The following is a 23,786-nucleotide window of genomic DNA, read 5'->3' on the forward strand; positions in this document are numbered from 1 at the left end:
ACCTGTTAGTAAAAGGTGGACGCTTGTATGTCATTTTTTTAGAATTTTCAAAGGTGTTCGGCCGGGCTCATCACGATATGTCATGGCATAAATTATTAAATATGGTATTCACTGCAATATTATACAAGTATTACGGTATGTACTCCCAAAGTCAATCATGTATCCTTGTAAGAAAGGTATTGCTAATTTTTTTGCAATTGTGATATTGGCACTCAACACGGAAGTATGCCCAGCTTCCCTTGGTAAACACTTCATTTATGAGCTTACACATCACATGGATAATGATCTGTCTGGTTGTATTTGCATTAACGAGGAATTCCCTTCTGTTGAAATTCTTTTGCATCCTTATGATGTTGCGGCAGCTGACTTGCTAGTTGAAGTGCAAGTTGAATCAACTTGAAAGATTCTGTTATTAGACAGGGGGCAATGGAGGTCAACCTATCAAAATCAAAAACCAATGTATTTCGAAATAGAGGTACTTAAGAAATTGTGAAAAATGGTTCTCTGCAGGGGAAAAATCGAAAGTGTAAAACATTATAATTATGTCGGTATTTTAGTGTCATCTAGAGCTTTCTAGTGTCCAGCCAATAATAAATCCGGCAGCAAAGAGTTCCGAAGGGTTTTTCAATTCAAACAGCTGACAGGAATTTGAGTGGCATTTCTGTTGTAGATGCTCTTAAAATATTGACTCTGTTATTCTATAGGGTTATTCACAAAATACGGCCCGGTATGGACGAGGGCTCAGTGAGTGACGTATTGGACGAGCCGAAGGTGTATAACCCTATTATTATACACCTCCCTCCTTAATCGTCCGTATAAACTAATTCTATGGTAAATAATGAGGGATGCGGCATGCGCGATATCAGTGGAACGCGCGCGATTTACTGCTCCGTATAGTACAAGTCCCTTGCGTTTGCACGAAGCCAATTAATTTTTAGTGCAGTACAAGCAAACTTCGCTGAATGTTTTTAATTTAATTAGTTTTTTTTAAATAAAAATCAATTGCATTTATACTCAGTTTTGTGTTTAGCGTGTTTTAAACCTCATACTACGAATACATTTTGGTGGAAGTTGTTATTATGCCTATAACTCGCCATAAAATAGTTTGTTTACATCCGATAATCGCTAGGTCAAAGGTCAAACAGGCGCGTCGCCCGTCTCCCGTATTCGGGACTCCGCGTACTATACAAAATACGGAAAGTTATTGGACGGTCAAACTCCAATAGGTTACGGCAGTAGGTGTATAATAATGCAAGTTATTTATTACTGTAGCGAAATTCTAGCCTTTCTTCACTCAGAGAGTATAGAAAGAGTTAAATTGAAATTTTGAAGATTTAGAACAGGCATCAATACTTGTGTAAACCATGAAGCTGTACTTTGTAAGTGGGGCAGAATGCCTTTGCGTTGCGTTTACTTTAAACAGTGTACACTTTTTTGGTTGAAGTTACTGCGTATAGAAAAAAGTAGACACTCGAGCGCATGTTATAACATGTTAAAAAGTTTAGATGATGCCGGTAGAGAAACATGGGCAACTGAAATTAAAACATTACTTTATAGATATTGTTATGACATTGCCTCGACTTGACAACAAGTTGAAAATCCAGATATATACAGAGGGTGTACGGATTGTTCCCTCCAAGAATGGCAAAGCATGAAAATTAACACCATATTGTAAATTTAAGTCTCTTCTTCAACCTGAAAGATACTTGAATATTCTGAACCAGAGGTATAAGTTTGTGCCGTATATACTGTATTTTACAGTACCACTGTAATACTCTCTTGTTAAACGGAATAATCTCTATTCTCCATGTGTCGATGTACTTTTTCTCTGCTTGTATTCAGCCTACAAGTTCCCCGACCATCGCTCTCATTTACATTCTCTGAAAATACTGTGTACGGTGAGCTAAGGAGCTGTAATGAGGTAAAATCTATACAATTTATGTTATACCTTTCTTCTAGAATTGCGCTAGGAATCTTTAAGAGATTTGCCTAGGTTAAGTCGTTCAGATGACAAGTTCAATTTTCCTCTTCAACGAACAAACCAAAGGCGACAGTGAACTATCTCTTGCTTCACAACTACTCTTACTTTAGGAGGAAGCAGAAGAACTGCTATGCATTTTCACTTTTGAGAAGCATGTAGTGCAAAGAGTATGTCGAAAATGATAATACCTGTTATTCTACAATTTAACCACAGCGAACAATACAAAGACAAACAAATCGCCGGGTATGATTGAATATTTAATCATTGATTTAAAATGAATACGAATAAAACCCATCTTCCTGGTTATATGAAGTTTAAAATCGGATATGGATAATTAAATGGGATTACGGCAACAGTTTAAATCTATGCACACGGGTATATTATCTAGGAAACACCGCAACATGAATGCTTCAAAGCTGTTAATCTTACTTTAACTGTTATACTGAAGTTGCCATGGCATAAATGATTCCATAAACATGTAGTAAATTAAATCGCAGAACACATTGCACTGCACCCAGTGCACAGAAGTTTTGTCATCTATGATAAATACAGCTGATTCCCTACGTTGAAAACTGTAGCCTATGCTATCAAAACTGATATGTTGAAAAAACAATAAAATATTCCTTCTTCCAGGAAAACGACATTGATGATACATTCAGTTGATGACCGTTGTCTCCATGGCAAGAGGATTATCCTCTTCAACTTTAGTTATTTTTCCATAACCGCTAGAAACGTGTTGCCCCTTTCTTGGCTTCCTGTGAGAAGACATATAAAATGTATTACAAGTTAATTTCCTATTCATCATTTATATGATGAAAATTGTAAAGTTATATTGTAAATTCGCCATGCTTACAGATCTTTTCTTCAGCAAATGTCAGGCGTATAGACATTCGGAATTTAAGGCTATAAAGGAAAGACAGAACATGCAACTTGACCTACTTTCCGAATCGCTCGCCTTCCTCCAAAGTTTCTGGTAACTTCTTGCCCCTTGTCTCGGGCAGAGGTAGAATCAATATTCCAGCGAGTATGCATGCCACTCCAAAGACAACAGCAGGGAGTTTTGCCCAGATCTTGGACATCAGCAACAGCTGGGGAGCCAAGATTCCACCAATACGGGCACACATTGAACACATGCCAATTCCAGTTGTCCTAAAAAAGAGGCACGATAGAAATGGCATGTGCGTCAGCTTTGCTTATTTACAAATTTTGAGTTTTAAATACTGGCTTAATAGTATGCCAGGTGTTGACTTTGCAGGCAGAGAACTCAATTAAAAGTGTTGACTGGACAACTTGATAGCGTATATGGCGGATTAATATTTTAAAGCACGTTAAGGCACGTTTACGAATGTTTACGTGTCAAACCTCAGTTGCAGGTTAGCAATTGAAGGGAGTAAACACTTTTCTTCGTATTCTTTCGCAGTGTATACTACGATGGCAATTTCTCATGCAATTGTTTTTTTCCACGCTGTGGAGTGCATTTTGATAGCAAATTTAAGAATGGCTCAGGTCTCCTGTATTCTCTGCAGTTAATCTTGAGGTATAACATTTTCCTATTGAATGTTTTTATGTGATCTGTCGCATAAGTTTACTGAGACTTTGCTTAATAGCCGACATTTGCGTTGGCGTGTCATGGAAGGTTAATCCCTCATGGAAACATTTAGCAATAACCGACGAGAATGTCCTCGTACATCCTGACAGACAACCGCATGGCAAAATTATTTGCAGGGCAATTGAAACCTTGTAGACCTCGACTAATATGAATAACATTGTCTAGTGACGAAAATCCCTTGTCAGCTAGCTTCTTGTATGTGCACAGCGATGACACGGGAAAATCAAATTCTTCATGCATTGCATTCCCAAAAATATAATCGGTACTATACGACCGCCGATCACTCTGTATACACTCACCTGAGAGGAGTAGGGAAGAGCTCAGCAGAGAACAAGTAAACCATACAAAAAGAACAGGTAACTGAAAATTTGCTTATTGTGGCCAGGGTGATTCCTATCCATAGGGTAGCACCACCTTTCAAAAAGTAAAATAACAAAATTTATTGGTTAAGGCATTGCTATACATTAATGTAGGACGTTTCCAGGGCCGTTGAAAATAGTTTGAATATTTGCTTTTTCGTTTGTTCTTTGTGTGTCCGGTGTTGCAGCCAGGACGCGCTCTTTCGACAATGTCCCCAAAACGGTACACGTTGTCCCGCAGGAGCATTCATGAGTCAACTGTGTTGGTTGTAGTCTGAAAGTTAAATGTGTTACTGAAGATTACCTTTGTTCAGCATGGTTATTTTGAGCCATATATTGATATCATAATTTGCTTGTAGTAGTGTGACTGAGCTCTGTTTGGCGGCAGATGTTGTGTATTGTCATGAAATTCAAGCATAGCGTCGCAATCTACTTTTTGCGTGAAACTAATTTGTTACAAAAGATTTATTGATAACTGCCGCATGTTGTCCCCAAAATGTGCAAAATGTCCCAAAAGATAAATGTTAGTTGGACACGATGTTCTCTGATTTAAAATTCCTGGCTGCAACAGTGTTTGTCTTTTTGTTTGTTTGTCTGTCTGTATTTATCTGTGTATTAGCGTTTCCGAGTAGATGTTATAGGGAGTACACAGTACACAGTGCAGATGATTCTGTACGAATATTGTATGTGATTATCTTACATGATGGTACAAAAGCTGCAGCAACGCATGTAATTCCACCGATGACCATGGTGTAAAACATCGACCAACGGCGGCCCATTCGTTCGATGTTCATGATAAAAAAACTTAAAATGGAGGCTGGAATCTCGACAGCCGCTGCCAGGAAACAGTTGACGTAATCATTACCACCTAGGTTGGACGTGTTGAATGCCAGACCGTAGTAGACGAGAGTAATCACCAGCCTGAAATAAATAGAAATACTTTGAATCAACGGTTGATATTTTACGTTGATTTTATATCGAAGTTAATTTTGTCGATGTTTTTGTGAACTACGTCAGAAAAGATTATATAAACCAGGTATTACAGATGAATACCATCTTGGTATCACAATACAAACTTTCTTTTCCTGCCGCTATCATTGATGTGTGTAACATCATAATAATCATGATCAGCCGGTACTGTTAAATTTTTGTTTTTGTTTTGGTAGATTTTAACTGTATCATTCAAGTAAGTGTGAACAGATACGTTGCTTTCAGCTGGTCGTTGTAAATGTCAACATGTACTTATCCAAAGTAAAACACGTTAATACAACGTATTTGTCATAACGCAAGAGCAGAAAGCGTTTTAACCAGTCATTATTTCTAATTATGATTTGATTTAAATGTCACCACAGAGCGTATACTACAATAACCACTCAGTGGTACAAAAACATACACAGGTGAAATATGTAAACGTTACTAAACTCAGCTGAGAATTTAATCAAATTAATGCTATTTTGTTGTTCCTTTATTATATTTACCAGATGTAGAACAATATGAGTGTCTTCTTTCTCATGTTTGGGAGTCGAAATAAGTCTAGCATAGCTCCTTTCTCCTGAACATCTCTGTTTGCGTCCTATAAGAATACAAGTGATAAATGTTTGTATTAAGAGAACGTGAAACAGCTTGGAAATATATTGAAACGGCTTCAGTTTATTGTTATTAATGTAGTGCATTTGGATATGAACATGACGTCATTTTATGACACGGAAAACACATTGAAAAGATAAAACTAAAAGCATACTATTTTCCTATTTTCGATATTTTCCATAGAATTCCAAGATTCACTGAAGATATCGTCTGGAACAGGCATATTGTTGACACGTCCACACTTCCGTATAATTTTCTCGGCTTCTTCCTTCCTCCCCACGGAAAGTAGCCATCTTGGAGACTCTGGTAACAGCCTGTAAGAACACAGAAACATGTTTAAGTAGGGTAAGCAGTTGCAACGAAAAAGTCTCTGAAACAGAACGCCTGATTGCTGATTGAGCATTCAACTATCATTGAGTAAAGCAAATGTATCACCTAAGGGGAAGTTTAAACAAAATTAATAAGGAAAAGAATGATTCACCGGAATATCAACTCACCACCAGTAGGACAGAAAGAAAACCGTCGGGACTGAGATCACCAACTGTAAAGTTTTCCAATCTCGAATTAAATAGCCATACAGCGCCAACATCATGTATCCAACTCCAAAGAACACCATAAACATAGTCCCGGCAACGGTGCGTTTTGATGGACCAGTAATTTCTGTCGCTGAAAGTACACGACTCGGAAAAAGTGAAAGAGGACTAACTGTTGGGGCTTTTTTGTGTGAAGCTGGAATGAATCAACAAACTGATAATGCAAACGTTTGTAATGTGTAAAAATACTAATTACACATGTATCACAGTTTTTGGGGGAGAAGAGAGAGAGAGGGAGAGAGAGCGACAGACGCATAGAGAGACAGGAAAGGATTGAGAGAGGGAGAGAGAGTGCGACAGACAGACAGACAGACAGACAGACAGACAGACACATAGAGAGACAGGAAAGGATTGAGAGAGGGAGAGAGAGAAACAGAGAGTTGTCATAGCAGGGAATCATAAGTGCTGGAGTACCTTACACATGAATGTCGATTTGTTTGCTTAGTGACATGGTACAATTTGACTTCGCGTCAATTTATTTCTAGTTTTTAATGTTTTTCATTGCCAGAGACATACCAAGGTCGTGCCTGAAATATTTTATTCAACTCAGACATAAATCTTACTTAAAAGTTGACTTCAGATAATCAACTATTTTCCCTTAACTGGGCGACAGTTATGTGCTACTTATTTTTGCCGTATTTTGTTTTCTTTTAACTCTAAAACCCTGAGCATGTATGCATATAAGAACACCATCCCCTATACTTTCAATGCTTTAAAATGACGTTTAGAAGTCACAGAGTTACTTCTCGTGATACTTAAACCTAAAGAATATATCACTAAATTGTTGTTGGATTGCGTTACCTTACCATATACAAATGCTCCTAAAAAAGCCCCATACGAAGTGATTCCCAAGAAGAGCCGACAAACTGCGAACATCCAGAAGCTTGAAGAGAAGGCGGTGACTACTCCAAATATGGTCATACCAGCGACAGCTATCAGGAAACCCTTTTTACGACCTAATCTGTGGTAGATATCATAATGAACGTCATTCGTTGTGAAGATACTTTAACTTATTAAATAAATTTATAGCAGTCGGCGACATATGACAACATATCACTGCCTTGTACATTATCCTTTTTCTCTTTTTAGATATGCACATGTATAAAGGTTTTCCTTCACAGTGGCGACCATCAAATCCTACGAAAAAGATGATCACAATGATGGCATGCATTTCTTATCTCTCACTAATATGTGACTTTCAGAGGCCACAGTGAGTGAATTGTTATGTTTTTTAAGAATTATTAACACGCTTCATCATTTAAATTGATATCTGTTCAAGGCTGCTGCATGTTAAGTGCCAAGCTTGTACACATTTTATTTCATTGGCCCTCTGCTCCAATGACCAAAAAGCGATATTGAATGCTTAAACCTCCGCCATTTTGATTTATTGTTATTTTTTACTTGCGAATAGCCAAATGGTAGTCGAATACAGTCCCTGCCCATCATAAATAATTAATGGTTGTCGTTTTGCATGTGAATGGTAAATAAAGTTACAGGCGTATCTTATCGCATACTTTCAAGCTTTGAAAGCTGTTTTTATAGGCGTACGTTGAGACAATTTTACCATCGATCATCCACTAAGAAGAGAGGATGAGTACGTCTTTCAAGTAAAAAATGTAAGTTTGTTTTCTCTGATTTTCATACTTCTTTATACTTTGAACCACGGTCAGTGACCGTATCTGGAACGAGCTGAAAAATGTGCATCTTCTTGCAGTATTTTGTTTGCTTGTGCCTAGTGTTATGAAACCAGTTGAAGCATATTTATGCAAAGGCTTAGTATTATACTATTTTATAATGAAATGGATGCCTGCGGCCATACTACTTGTGATATAACCGAGGTCACGTTTGTATTGTCGGTTATGTGGTAGCGTGACAGGGCTGGCAAGGCTGGTATTTCAATGATAAAGGGATGTAAAGACGACTGGAAACAGCGAGTACTATATAATCTAAGATGCTACTTTATTACACTAAGCTCTAAGCTACGTACATAGAGTGATGCTAAGCTGGAGACTGGCTTGAGTACACGTGGGCTAAGAGAGATATACATACCCTCATGAATAGTAATGACAGCTCATGAATAACAATCACATGACACTACTTCACATTCCTTCCTCCTTATTTTGATGGAGACAGGGAGTCTACATCACTAGTACGGCAAAATAATTCAGAAAATCAGCAAAAATCAAAATGAAATAATACAATGCTAATACTACTGAATCTAAGGAAAGCACATGACAAATAAAAACTACTGACTAAGTCGGGTACAGCAACCTGGGCAAACACCATTACTACAAAGGTTGAAAATTCAACATGCATTTTCCAAAACAGTGTATATCAGGTCACTACAGCCCTTTCACTACATCATTCATGCACCTTCACACACTACCGTACATCCGAGCTCCACATTCGCGACAATGCATCTGCATTTGTATTTTCGCTGCCCTTCTTGTACTCAATCTTAAATTGATGCTCTTGCAGTATTAAACTCCATTGCAACAACCTACGATTTTTACTACACATTTTGTCTAACCAAACCAACGGATTGTGATCTGTTTGAACTGTAAACTCTCTCCCGTACAAGTAAGGATTCAAAGCTTCCACAGCCCAAACAATGGCTAAACACTCTCTTTCTATAGTTGGGTAATTTTTCTCCCTGGGGGGGGGGGGAGTTTTCGGCTAATATACTAAACCGGATGTTCCTCTCCCTTGTCATCATATTGACACAAAACCACACCAATACCATGGTCAGACGCGTCTGTCTGCACCACAAACGGCTTATTATAATTTGGAACCGCCAGAACTGGTGATGATGCTAAAGCATCTTTCAGCTTCTGGAAAGCATCCACACAGCTCTGAGTCCATTGAACATTGGCGTGGCTATTTTTACATGTCAGCTCAGTCAATGGGGTTGCAATGTCAGAGAAATTTGGGATAAACTTCCTGTAGTATCCTGCTAATTCTAAAAATGATCTGACATCACGCTTTCTCACTGGTGTTGGATAATTGACAACAGCATTAACCTTATCTGCCATAGGTTTTATTTTTCCACTTCCAGCACCGTAACCAATGAAAGAAACCTCACTGCCACCAAGATAGCATTTAGTTGGTCTAGCAGTTAGTTTACAACTACGCAACCTCTCAAATATGCTACACAGGTGTTTAACATGATCTTCCCATGAATGATCATGTGGACCCAAGTCATCCATATATGCTTTTTCTCTGGGCTGATTAAATGTCTTATCCATTAGCCTCTGAAAAGTGGCTGGCGCATTTTTCATCCCAAATGGCATAACAGTAAACTCATACAGTCCAAAAGGAGTGATAAAGGCGGACTCTTCTCCCGAGCACGTTTGCTCAAGGGAATTTGCCAATATCCCTTTGTGAGATCGATCGTCGATATATAATTCGATCCGCCGATTTCCTCAATCAAATCATCTGGTCTAGGCATAGGATATGTGTCAGATACCGTAACCTGATTCAGTCTTCTATAGTCTATGCAGAATCGAGTTCCGCCCTGTTTTTTTCTTAACTTAAACGAGAGGCGAGGCATAGGGACTCTTTGATTCAGTAATAATTCCAGTTTTCAGCATTTTCTGCAGTTAATCTTTAACTGTCTGTTTAGTTGCCTGCGGTAGACAATATGGCTCATGACAAATTGGTGTTTTATCAGTAGTTATCACATCGTGTTCTACCTGATCAGTACAACCGGGTACATCAGTTAAAACATCACTGTACTCTTGCAGTAAGCGTAACAGTTCCGCACGCTGATCTGCAGTTACCGAATCTGCAATTACTACATCTCTCCAAGTCTCTGTGCTCTGATCCTCCAGTGTGTAGTACATAGAGTTTTCTATGTCCTTGTTGCACACAACATCAACAGTGTCAACAAAATACACTGGTTTATTTCTCTCTTTCCATGCTCTTAGCATGTTGATATGATAAACCCGCTTCGGTTTTCTACGGCCACCTCGCTCAATTTCGTAATCAATGTTTGAGACTTTCCTCACCACAGTGAATGGTCCTTGCCACTGAGCACTCAACTTATGCGTGGAGGAAGGTAAGAGTACAAGTACTTTATCACCGTTCTTAAAAGAACGTTTCCTTGCTCCCCTATCGTACCACCGTTTTTGTCGTGCTTGTGCTTTTTCCATGCTCTTTTTGACAATTTTTCTCATGTCGGCATGTTCTCGCATCGTTATTAAGTATTGCGCCAAGTTTTCCTCCTGTGAACTTTTCTCAGTCCACTGATCCTTGATCACAGCGAGTGGTCCTCTTATACTTTGACCATACATTAGCTCGAAAGGTGAGAAACCGGTACTCGCTTGCGGTACTTCTCTGTACGCAAAAAGAAGGTACGGCAAATATCAGTCCCACTCCTTCGGGTCTTCCGCTACGAAACGTTGTAACATGGCCCTGAGCGTTTCATTAAAACATTCAGTTAATCTGTTGCCTTGTGCATGATATGGTGACGTTCGAATTTTTGAGATCTCCAACTTCGCATACATATCAGTCATAAGGCGTGACATGAATTTGTACCCTGGTCTGTCAAAATTTCCCCAGGTAGTCCCATCCAACTAAAAACTTCGATCAATGCTTTCACAACAGTCTCGGCTTCCTGATCCGGCATAGCCAAAGCCTCTGGATACCGAGTTGCATAATCCACAATGACTAAAATAAATTTATTTCCGCATCGAGTTTTTATCAAGGGACCCACAATATCCATTGCGATCAAATCAAACGGTATATTTATAATAGGCATCGAAACAAGAGGTGCTTTCACAGATGCTCTCCGTCTTGCAGATTTTTGACATTGACTGCAAGTCCTGCAGTATTCTGCAACGTCCTTGAAAATACCGGGCCAATAATAGTACTGCAGTAACCTTTGTTTAGTCTTTTCAATGCCAAGCTGTCCTGACAGAGGTATGTCATGTGACACTCTTAGTAATGCATTGCAACATTCCGCCGGTACTACTATTTGTCTCACTTCATGCACCTTATGTCAGGAAATCCACTTATGATACAATAATTTCTCATGCCAGAAAAATCCAGTTTGATTTTCCGACGATTGATTTGCATCTGCATGCTCTCGCACCTTTGCAAGAGTAGGATCGGCCGATTGAAGTTCTCTTAACTTATCCCGATCTAATCTTAATATTTCAGCATATTCCTGCTGACATTTTAATCCAGTGGAAATATTCTTGGACACTTTAGAAGTGACATCATCACTTTCCTCGTCATCACTGATGTCACTCAGATCTGATGAAGTCTCATCAAACGGCTTGTCAAGGGCTGATGCATCATGGGAGGTATCATTACACTTACTCCCACTGTTTACATCATCCGCTTTCCAATCATTTAAATTGTCCTCATCAAACAATCTAGAGATACCCAGTGAATCATCGTGTTCGTCACATGACCCATTTACCTCTTGGATTTCATTGACCTTGTCAATGTGTTCTGAAGCACTGTTACTTTCATCAGATGATTCTACTTCCTCATCGAAGTCATCATCACTTTCTTCCGCTTCACTGAGAGTCGGCAATTCCTCAACAGGTATTGCTCTCACGCCAGACGCCATTTCATTTCGCTTAACTATAGCCTGGCGCTCGTCCTGCGCTTTCTTTTGACGTCTTGTGACCACTAACGCACGGCGATCCTGCAAGGCAAGCGCGTCCTCACCTAGCAGAACGTCCTTGGGTATACCTTTCCATACCCCCATACACAAAGGTCCAGTGAAAATTTCACTTTCGATGTGGGCTTTGACAACAGGCGCCTCGTGCACTGTTTCGTCTGCAAAACTAATATTGCAAGTCTCTCCAGGCAAATAGTTAGACTGTTGTACGACCTCTGGCTTTACCAAGGTTTGACAAAATGTATACTCACTGGTTTACCGTCTAAACACCCAACGTAAGTATTCTCCCAAGTAGATAATCATTAACAAATTCAGCCCAAATATCATAGCCTTTGTCATCCTGACTTCTGACATGGCCAACAACCTTTGTCTTTGCTGAACCTGCATTTTTATCAGACTTTTGTTCGGGACAATTTCTTGCCAAATGACCAGTTTTCCCACAAGTATAACATGCAGCTGAGGGCTTTGACTTCTCACCGCTCTGGGATGAGTTATCAGACTTCTTTCCCTCACCCTTTTGCTGCTTATTTTTATTGTTAAAACTTTTGAAACCCTGCTTCCGCTCAGTCTGATCGCTAGCAGCGCCAGAATGTGCAGATTTATATGTCTCACCAAGTTTTACCAACTCCTTATAGTTTTCAGGATCCCTTTCCTTCAACCATGTTTGCATTTGTTTGGGCACGCCTTCAACTAATTGCTCCATTATGAATAGTTCACGTACCCATTCATATTTTCTTCACCACTTAAGGACGGAACCCCTCTTGTTTCCATTCAGCGGACAAAAGTATCGGCAACAATATCACGCCACATACAGAATGTCTCCTCATCTGTATGTTTGCAAGCTCTGAATTTAACTCTGTATGACTCTCTGGTGAGCTCATACTTTCTAAGTATAGCAACTTTGACCTTATCATAATCCAGGGCATCGTCTTCTTTCAACCTAGAATACGCCTCCTGGGCCTTACCAACAAGAGTTGGAGCTAATTTCTTTGGCCAAATCCGCTTAGGCCAACTGTACGTTCGAGCTAGCCTCTCGAATGTACGCAAATGTGTGTCAACATTGTCACCTTCTTTGAACTGAGGGAGTTTAGCAGTCCAATCATTGAACTCACGATCCGTATCATGCGAATTTGCTTTTGCTTTTACCTCTAGTTCTTTCATTTTAAAATCGTGTTCGCGCTGTTCTCTTTCTGCCTTTAGTTCAAGTTTACGGAATTCTTTTTCTTGCTCATGTTTTTGTTTTTCTGCATTTATACGCATGCGTTCTCTCTCTATATGCTGCGCGTGATTTGCCTGCTCTTGTTTATACAGATTTAATTTGAGCTGAAGAATTTCTTTTTGACGCAACAGGTTTTCAGCTAATTCTTTTCCACTTAAACCACTTGTTGCGCCATAATCATCAATAGGCTCTTTTTTAATTGTTGGGCCTTGGCTTTCTGTCATACTGGGAAAGCTTACTTCACCCTCCGTATCGGACATACTCATTCACTCACTAGCACACGGCTGTAGTAAGAGATATGCACTTACCTGGTCACCCCTAGAATGCAATGGTATCAACCACCTGGTGTGTTGACCCCATCCAGTCAGTGTAAATTTCTTAATTGAATGCAACTGAATGATAGTATTTCCCACGGCTTCTTATCTTTGTTTTTCACCGCTAATGAAAAGATACACAAGTGCACAATCACAGAAATGCAAATTTCCTGTCGTACGATTTGCACAGGTACTTAGTTAAGGGGCGTTCACCCCAGAAAAACAACCTATCTTTAGATCGTTAAGACTTTGTTTCAATAAGTGTTTATATTAGTACTTACAGTCTTTTGCGTCAACAGGGTGTGTCTTCCCGCGTATACTGAAAGATTAATTAAACACTGAAACAAAAAGATTGTGAAAATTCTCTGCACACAGAAATTTTCAAGAAATTTAAAAGTCTTAAAAATAAGCAAGTCCGGTTGCTTCTAAGACAGTGTCCAAGGCAGAGTTCAATTAAGTTCACTTCACACAAAAGTTCTTTTGTCTTCTTAGACCAAGAAAATTCAAATAGCCTGCACGACTTCCAGTGAATGTAAACGCATCACAAAACGCTGGAAATATAACTCCTACGCAGTCAATCTTTCTGCAAGATTAATGCACTTCAATTATTTCGTCAAATCACATTACCGTACTAACAGATAATAATAAGCTACCTAGATATTGTTGTAAGAGTATAGTTTATATTAGAAATGTTTAAGTATGCAACTATTTGAATAAACGGGTTTTAGAGTAACATTGCAACCAAAAAATGTAGTCATGGAATCCTCAGGGTTCTCCAATTGTCATCCGTCCTCTGTGAACTTGCTTCTACTGGCTTATGGTTGATTTCTCCGCAAGGTTGACAGTGCTCACAAAATCCAACTTCCCGTCTCTGGTTTATCAGCTACGTCCACACGGCAACGTCTGAACCAGTATTAAGTTGATCAGCAAATTCAGTCCTGCTGGGCTATCTCAGGTACCGGAGATTCTGCTATGCATTACCATGCTAATGCATACATAAAATGACGACAGTCTCCCCCTGCAGATAACTTTCCAAAGTTCCGGCAGATATTTAACTTGCTGCTTGTAGCAAAGTCAGGTTACAACAACCATAGAAGCGTTCGTTCTGAGTCTCTCAGCTTTTAGTAGCACACAGTTATTTGTCAAAGTTCCGAGTGTGTCTTACACACGGCTTATAAGTACTCACAGGTTAAGCTTTGTTACCACCAGGTTTCCTCCAAGTCCGTCTTGAGAATGTGAGTTAGAATCCCACAAGCTGGCTCCAATGTGATATAACCAAGGTTGTCGGTTATGTGGTAGCATGTCGGGGCCGGCAAGGCTGGTATTCCATGATGAAGGGATGTAAAGACGACTGGAAACAGCGAGTACTATATAATCTAAGATGCTACTTTATTACACTAAGCTCTAAGCTACGTACATAGAGTGATGCTAAGCTGGAGACTGGCTTGAGTACACGTGGGCTAAGAGAGATATACATACCCTCATGAATAGTAATGACAGCTCATGAATGACAATCACATGACACTACTTCACACTACTACAAAACTGACTGACGTACACCTGTACATTGGTACATATTCTTTCTTTGCAAAATTGTAATGAAATATGTTTGGCATGACGATAGATTGTGTCTTAATGGGAAAAAAACAGGGAAAATCGGGAAGTTGACAGACATTAGCTAGTATAATGTGTGCAAGAGCACAGTGACCTTATAATAACAATCGATTTAATTTTTGCATTATTAAGGGAACAAATCAGCGCACAAATAGTTGGAGTTTTAGCTTAGCCAAGTTTGAACTCAATTAAACCATGCATGTTTGTATAGGCTACAAGTACGAAGTAAATTAAATTGTCAACAATCTTGTTTTGTTTGTACTTCCTGACCGAAGGAGCATTGATAATGCTTTGACACATACTGGCCATTGCGTGGTCACATTGATTCGTATTTTGAAACAAACTAATTTTCACATGTACAGGAAAGTACATGTCATCATGCCTACATTAAATAAAATCGAACCAAGAGTACCTGACAAATGAGTGAACATGTATGTATGCTGAGATGTGCGCATTGGCGCACTGTCGTAATGGGCATAGGCCAAACCTGCAAGCCTCAATCTCCCACCACATCCCCCATCCCCGATGGACTGATACACGACGTGTGAAGCAGACGATTTAAGCGACGTCACATAAAGGCTAATGATACTAAATCGACTGACCATGCTCTTAGACGATGTATGCAAGTTCACACAAAGTTGAAGAGACACACTGGACATGCAGTTATTAAAACAGCAAAATTAGTTCCACATCTTGGTGTTATATCACCTTTGGTAATTAGCCCTACAATGTTCAGAGTACGAAAGGATTTTACCATATAGTTTCATGAATTGAATCGTGTAATACAAAATAAATAAGCTTTGTCTTACTTGTCCAATATGCATCCAAAGGTGATCGAGCCGATCAACATTCCGACCATGAAGAAGGATGTCGCCAATGCATTTAGATACTCACGGTCACAAACGAGATCAAACTGTCAACATCGAAGAAAATATTGATCTACTGTACTGTTGAAATTAGGAACGCAGCGTTAAAAGTTTGTATGTTTGCTAATGAATAAGGTCATGCAAAAAATAGTTCTCTTATACTGAATTCTGTTACATCCATAAACTTCTATGAGTCAATTATTCTACCACAACTACTTCATATTGCAATTCAAAAGTACTGGGTTACATGGTATGTGATCTACTTACCGTGTATATAATTTTACCTGGTTTCAGAATCAGGTTATTGTACGAAATTTATAATAACAGCACCTCAAATAATGCATGCTACAGATTTCGATTGAGTGTAACATTGCGAGCAGATAAGAACAACGTCGTTGGGTGTAACTTTAATCTCGATAATAAAAAACTTAGATTGCAGAACCACTAAAGTAATTATTAATAAAGTGATTGTTTATGTTCCTGATCAGTGCCTATTAGCCAGCTATCATCAAATTTCAAGTAACCGGAAACAAGTCAGTTTTGCTAACAAAATTGCACTGCGTTCCGGAACGCAAGTGTTGAGATGAGTCATTATTTTACGTACACTATGTATCGCAAACAAACACGTGTGAACCAAAGTTAGCAAGAGTGGATCTCGGAGTTCTCTTTTATTTCATTGATGTCATTAAGTCAGCTGTTCGCCTTGCCACTTAATTGATAATAAATGTGTCAAAGCTCAACAATTGAACCGAGTAATCATCAACATACCTAACGTATACTGGAAATACGATCAAATTCAATGCAGGTATTTGATATATTGTGTTATAATGGATTTAGTTGAATAAATAATTACATTATTCATTAACAAAAGGCTATGAAAACATATTTTTTTTGGTACAAATTAATGTAGCTATAAAGTATGCACATATAAGTCTGATTTCTTGCAGTAACACGTGAGATGATATCCGTCAGCCTAAATCAGGAATTCTTCAAAGTCGCCTTGACTGTGCATGGCGTTACTTCGGTGTAATGATTTATCAGAGGTAGACCCTTAAGTATGCTTGCGTTGTGCCGTGATACATCAAGTTTGGCTGAAATTGATTTTCGTTATTATGAATAAGGAAGCTCAATCATGGACAAGAAGACGCATTCATTCGAACTCACAAACAAAAAAACCCGACAAACTATATTTGGATACATTGCTTCTGCACGTAAATAAATGGACGAAAGGATTGCCGATAGTTTACAGCGATCGTTCCTTTACTTTACCTAATCCTAGGGATCGTCACAATGACTTAATATACAGTACTAATGCAATGGTTCTATGTTCTAGCTTACCTGTTGGGGCACCGTGGATTTGTACTGCGATGTGTCGTACTCCCATCCATGGTCACATTTGATCTTTGTGTAATTTGTGTATGACGTTGTACGCTTTTCAATGGAGTAGAGAATTTCTTGATATGTCACATTATACCGATAGCAGTGGTTAAAAGTTAACTCAGTACCACATCCAACATCTGTATACTCGCTTGGAATGGTAAGGTTTTTCACCATCTCGGCACAGTTGCCTGTGAAGTTGGTGAGACAGATTTGTGCGCTGACTTCGGCTGCATCGGGTACTTTGCACCAGGAGTTGGTGCTGGCGACAAGGAACACAGCACCAATAGAATGGCATGCGAAAGGAATGGATATCAGACCCACCAGAGTGTACATGAGCTTTTGGTATTTGCCAAATTCTCCGAGGATTTGCTTCAAAACGTCGTCGAATTGCAGCATTTTAACTAAGGAAACATAAAAATACACTGTATAATACACTTCGAAACGACATGTGATTGCATAGGAAACTGCACTAGAGTTTCGAAAAGAAATTCAGAGCTAAGATAAAAAAGCCGGCACTTTCTTTTTTTTCAATGTAGTAGTAAAATACATTGACCGATTCAATGATCTCTGTAGAACCAAATACCAGAGAATTTTCAGACCGATTGTTGCTACGATACGAGAAAAAATATGTCTACCTGCTTTCCAAGATAACGCATACAAAAACTCTGTGCACAAACAACCGTATGAACCGTTTATCCTACATAGGCTATTTTCATGATCCAACAATACATTTTTAATGTAGTAAGCAATATGTTAACATCAGATTTTGGGTTCTCACAACGCCAACACAAGTGGCGGCCAAATGATAGCATCATAGAAACATTTAGGTTATATTCTTATCCTTATTTCAAAAAACAATTGAATAAACTGATTTATCTGTACTCGGACTTTGACTATACCATGCGCACTCGTTTACGAAGCTCTATATTGTAATTCAAGCAAATGGATATAAGTTTGGAGCTCGGATAATACTAAAAATAAACCTTTTAAGATTTCCCTTATGCTCATATGTCTTATGGCCAATATATGACAACACCCTTAATAGTCACGCCAGCAGCTTACTGACCACCCATGCGCAGATTCATAATGTACTATGCGAGTAACCGGAAGTGTGCCCGATTTAATTCATGGGCGCCGCCATGTTATTTTGAGTGCTCGTAAATAAACAAATACGAAACGTGCAAAGTATTACTTTATAATTCGCAATTAATAAAATATATCTCTTATATAAGCCAGTAAGTAATATGATCAACCCTGTTACCGAGCAAAATATCGTTTCTATCAAGCCTAAAAATAGATAAAGAGAGAAAACTGTTGTGCATATGAACGAGGACATACGCAAAGAATGCTGGGATTTAATTTTAGAAAAGCGCACTCTGTGTCAATAACCAAATGCAAAAATTGCCAGTTTTTAGACGAGACGCTAGTTCTCAGCTTGCAAGTGGAAGTTGGGCAGTGCAGTTACTATTGCAAGGATAATGATGGCAAAATAAGCCCTTGTTAAACACAATAGGTAGTTATCGTGGAAAAAATTGCCAATTTTTGTCCAACATTTTTACACATTACAGAAAATCTATTCCTGCAGGGTCTAACATCGTGTGTGTCAACTGTTGTCATCAGAGGATAAACTGGGGAAAGTTGTCGTGCAAACGTATATAGCAAGTAACAATTAATTCTATTTAATCCTTTACTATTGCTAATCATGAATCAATACAAATAATCTTTCTAATCTTAACCTCTAACGCGACACAAAGGGCTGAGCCCTATATAATTTTTTGGGGGGATTGTGTGGCTTTAATGACATAAACTTAGCGCTGAAACATTGCATTAATCTAAAGTTTTAATATTATTCTGATACATTCGTTGTGAGTTATTCATTTGTTGGTCTTTGTACGTTTCAATAGATTTAGCTCCCTGCAGATGATTTCAAATGCCGGAATTGGCTTTGTCATCGATACAAAAAGAATTCCTGCGAAAACGTGAATCGTATTTCAACAATATAAATGCACATTACACGTCTATCAAAATAAATATTAAATAGGTTCACCAGTGAAGAATAATAGCTTACGAACGTTTGTGGTCCTAACCACATGTGAAATATATCAATAAGTAATTTTTAAGAGAGCCCGGCTTAGGAATGAATATATTTTATCCAAGGCAGTTATTTTAACTCAAAAATGCTTGAGGCATTTACTTATTATAGTGTTTGGACCATTACTATTGTAAAAGGACAAGGAGCGTATGTTAGGACTAATACCTGGCGTTCAATTTCTCTGTCATAATTAAACAAACTTTAAAAATTGCTAATATGAGTTTGCACTAGATGCATGTGTACACTATACATTTTAGTCTCCAGCTGGGGTCATAATGTAACACAAATCACCCGCGATTGCTACCAGAAACACAGCCTGCAGATGATAGAGCGTGCACAGAAACCATTAGCAATAAATTAATGCCGTGCGCGACATAGTTTTCCCTAGAAAGAAAACTGGTGTGTTTTTGTATGTATACAGAAAAGCAAATTTAGAATATCGTATATAGAAAGCAAATTTCTATGTGTATTTTTGTAGTATTTGTATATTATTTGTATGGTATACATAGTTTTAATTCACTGAGTCGCCAAGAGAAATCATTGCTGTATGAAGTTGTCGATCAGATATTGATAAGAAAGAGATTTTTATATATTACCTTGGTCTTCCGATTTCCCTACCTTGTTTACGAAAATGTCGATTATGCGGTCGAAGCACTTCCGATCAGCAAGTGTATTTCAGTGTAACGCAGTCTGCTATTTGAGAATTAGCGCTGCCAATTGATGATTACCTGCCCTCTTTTGGTCTTTCGTGTTGACCAAGCAGGGATAATGTAACCGTGAAAGCGTTTCAACGCTTGAAAGTCGAATCAACGGAGAACTATACACATGTTTGGGTGGAACTTTTTGAACATTTTAGTATGCAAGATAAGTTGTGCAGCTACCCTAACTTACTATGTGGTTGACAGTTTATTGAGCGACAGACTCGGACGCTAATTTTCAGGCTCAGCATTCAAACACGTTTTATGTCAAAACATGTGAAACAAGGGAACCGACATCATGATTTATAATCAATATAATTGTAAAATATCCATCAACCTGCATACAAAATTAACTGTGAAGTGGGAAATAATTGTTGACAAAAAATTAAATTAATTAGGGCAAATGTTTTCCAGACTGAATCAGGTTCTAGTTATCAAACTTACATGTTTATTGTCTTAAAGGGGAAGTTCACCAAGGATGATTTTTACATATGTGCTAGCATTGTGGTCACTTACCTGTTTTCGCCATTTATAACTCGCGCGATTTTTTACAAAAACCGATAAAAAAAGGACAGGAAGTTGCCCATGTAATTTGAATCATAGGAAAAATGCTCCAGGCTTGGAGCCTGCATCATGTGATATGGAAGGGACCATCTTCGGACGGGTATGGCCCCGCATTGTCCACTTACGGCAACACAGTAGTAAACAGTCGGACAAAATCTGACAGTTGAGTTTATTACAAGTGATTCATCGTTTATGCAAGGATACTCAGTATTAACAAAAGTTATGTACATCCGAACAGCCTGGTTTGAGCGTGGGTGAGTGGATAATGCCATACCCACGGGAAGATGGTCCCTTCCATATCACATGATGCAAGCTCCAAGCCTGGAGCTTTTTTAAAATAATAATTAATAGTAATATTGAAAGTATACTCCTGTTGAAGCTGCTGAAATCAATAGATAAGTTTTTGTGTGTTAGCAAGAATTTAAAGTGCTGCAACTGTTGTAATATTAAAGTTTGCTTTTTTGAAAGTTTAGTCGACCATGGACATATGGTGAAGCCGGCTTCCAAATTATGTTCGCCAAATGTTTTCCCATACACAGCAGTAACAATTTTACTTCTTTAAAAAGCCCTGCGCAGACGCTGAGAATAGACGTCTCATTGCTGTGACAGGGGCTAAAGTGCAGGTCTGTGTCTAGCGCTGTGGAGACTGGACTGCGTACAATGTTGTGGACACAGACCTATGACAGGGTCTGGAATTTCTTCCTGTCTCAGCACTATATTTTCAGGACTGTACACAGCAATATGAACACAGATCTGCAACAGGGTCAATAATCTTTTAATGTCCTCACAATTATTCCTGTATTATTTTTTTTATCAAAATTAGCCCATTCTCTGAAAATATACACTCCTGAAACCTGACACATTTTCAGACCCTGTAACAGGCCCTGTAAATTCAACACTGTCACACCACTGTTTGTACACCAGTATTTTAGTCATGTGGTCACAGCACTGGGTACATTCAGAAATTACATAATTGTATACATTCCTGTAATACCGGGCCAGATACAGACTTTTCATACACCCCTGATATCTGACCAATTTTACAGGTCCTGTAACAGAAGTTATTTCTTAGGGAATGTTAGAGGTACTGATCGGACCCTGTTACTGGCATGTACTGAACTCTGCCTGTAGTTTACTTGCTGTGTGTGTAAGTTTGGAGGAAGAATGGCCGACATCAGAGTGGTAGGAAATACAAAAGTGATCCTCGTGGTTGCCAAAATGCTTCTGTAAAGCATGTCACGTTGAAGAGGGGAAGAGGGGACAAGTCATTTTTGCCTCATTTTGATAATGTTAATGATGATTCTCAGCTATCTGATGTCCAACAACTACTCTTATTTTAGGAGAAAGCAAGGCAAATGCCATATAACAAGTTCTAAAACTGTGAGAAACATATACTGTATCGCATGCGTGGGAAACGATATTGATGAATATCAGGCCAGAGGATTGCACAAATCTGATGTTGTATTAATTTAAAGTGAACAGGAATACAATACAACTTCCCGGGTATCTTTAGTTTGATTTTGGATATTTATTGATTAAAAAGGATTACGATTACAGTTTCAGTCCGTGTAAAAACGACACATACCATGAAGATACCGAAAACAATTTTAAAATCCCAAAAAATACATATTTTACGTTAGCTATGAAACTTCACAGCATTTAATACGGCCATTAATTAACATTTTCGATAAATCTTTTAGGACGTTGCACCTCAGAACACTAACAATTGTTTAAATCGCTTTCGCACTAAATACCATTGACTTGCATCCAACACTTTTAGTTTTAATGATTTATGATCAGCTTTGCCGATTCACCATGATAAAAACTTAACCATATAGCGAAAAGAGGAGAAACGAATGGAATTTGACAAAAATATTCAGCTTATGACCATCGCCTCCATAGGAAGGGAACTTTCTTCTTCCACTTTAGTTATTTTTCCATAACCGCTATAAACGTCAGGTCCCTTTTTCGGTTTTCTGTGAGAAGACATGAAAAAATGACAAAGTTCCATTAGCTATTTATAATTGCCCTTATGAAGATTGTAAGGACAAGTAAAATTATTTTACAGAGTTGATACTCCGCATGCATGTATATATTGCTATTTTAGAGGCGGAAATGAGACGCACAATTCATGATTATAGACAGAGGTACTGTGTATGCAGAAATGAATATCAGAAATTAAAATGTAGTTACATATTCGTTGTGTGTCGTAAGACAGATTTTATGAAAAGAGTTAAAATGTTAAAAGTACATAAACCTTAGCGTTTTCTTGAAGTACAGAGTCAGAATGAGTAGATCATTTGGTCTATAAATGTCATGGTATAGGCATTCATACTTGTAGACTATATATGAAAGATTAACAAGCAACATAGCTTACTTTCCGAATCTCTCGCCTTCCTCCAAAGTTTCTGGTAACTTCTTGCCTCTTGTCTCTGGCAGAGGTAGAATCAATATTCCAGCGAGTATACATGCGACTCCGAAGACTACAGCAGGGAGTTTTGCCCAGATCTTGGACATAAGTAACAGCTGGGGCGCCAAAATTCCCCCAATACGGGCACACATTGAACACATGCCAACACCAGTTGACCTAAGACAGGGGCACAGTAGAAAGGGCATTATGCACGAAATGTAGTTACATGTAACAATGAAACGGTATGTCGGATATTGATTTTGCCCACAGAGAAGCAAATAAGCAGTTGTTTACGGGATAGCTTGATATCCTACACGATGGATTAGCATCTTGTAAAAACGTTATTGCAAGTTTGCGATTGAAACGGGTGTAAACACGCTTCTTGGTTTATTTTGATTGTGTATTTGTGTAAAAGTTTTCATGGAGCCGTGCTAAAGTCAAGTCTTAGATCAGTGGCAATTAAGACTGATTCACTGCTCAATTCAAACTGCAAGTAAACGATAGACCCTCGTTTAGCGATCGCTAAGGTTAATGAGTGTTCAAATCATGAAAGCAAGAGTTAAAGATCACTCGTCAATAACTGAGTTGACTATCTTCGAATAGCCCTACAATATAGATCACATGCGCTCAGTCAGTCTTCTCAGCTAAACTGAGAGCCCTAACAATCCGATACTAGTGTTTTATACTTCTACCTCCTCGATGAAAACTTTGACTTTAATATAACGAAGTGTAAATGTAGCAATGGATCCTAGAATGAACATGTATTTACATTGGATTTAAACTAATATTCAGTTACATGTGACACTAGCATCGGTAAAGATAGATAAATCATACGCAAATGTGGTCCCCAGACACAAATACGGTGTAT

At 38.5% G+C, this 23,786-nt stretch overlaps 2 protein-coding genes across 4 annotated transcripts in view; both read right to left on the reverse strand.

Annotated features, from left to right (window-relative positions):
- Positions 1-2,217: 2,217 nt before the first annotated feature.
- Positions 2,218-17,551, reverse strand: LOC139114320 (organic cation transporter protein-like). The gene is made up of 10 exons (XM_070675967.1): positions 17,113-17,551; positions 15,718-15,821; positions 6,936-7,090; positions 6,034-6,202; positions 5,691-5,850; positions 5,428-5,522; positions 4,650-4,870; positions 3,890-4,004; positions 2,921-3,130; positions 2,218-2,736 (listed from the first exon to the last, which is right to left on the reverse strand). The coding sequence occupies exons 1-10, from the start codon at positions 17,548-17,550 to the stop codon at positions 2,637-2,639; spliced, it is 1,767 nt and encodes a 588-aa protein (XP_070532068.1). The 5' UTR covers position 17,551; the 3' UTR covers positions 2,218-2,636.
- Positions 17,552-22,019: 4,468 nt separating this feature from the next.
- Positions 22,020-23,786, reverse strand: part of LOC139114321 (organic cation transporter protein-like) — a 41,153-nt gene continuing 39,386 nt past the window's right edge. For all 3 annotated transcript variants that reach the window (XR_011547844.1, XM_070675968.1, XM_070675970.1), the window contains 2 exons: positions 22,886-23,095; positions 22,020-22,484 (listed from right to left, as the gene is read on the reverse strand). Coding sequence is in view for 2 of the 3 variants with exons in the window: in XM_070675968.1 (XP_070532069.1) it covers positions 22,385-22,484; positions 22,886-23,095 (310 nt within the window). In the remaining variant the exon portion in view is untranslated. The remainder of the gene's footprint in view (positions 22,485-22,885; positions 23,096-23,786) is intronic.

This window comes from Ptychodera flava, chromosome 16 (genome assembly GCF_041260155.1).
Source record: "Ptychodera flava strain L36383 chromosome 16, AS_Pfla_20210202, whole genome shotgun sequence".
In the NCBI taxonomy this organism is placed as follows: Eukaryota; Metazoa; Hemichordata; class Enteropneusta; family Ptychoderidae; genus Ptychodera; species Ptychodera flava.

Bases quoted from the DNA above. Each gene is read 5' to 3' on its own strand.
- LOC139114320 (XM_070675967.1), bottom strand. From the start codon at position 17,550: ATGCTGCAATTCGACGACGTTTTGAAGCAAATCCTCGGAGAATTTGGC. The intron at 5,851-6,033 runs GTGAGTTGATAT...GTGTTCTTACAG, and splicing joins TTCTTTCTGTCCTACTGGTG to GCTGTTACCAGAGTCTCCAA. The intron at 2,737-2,920 runs GTAGGTCAAGTT...GTCTTCTCACAG, and splicing joins GAAGGCGAGCGATTCGGAAA to GAAGCCAAGAAAGGGGCAAC.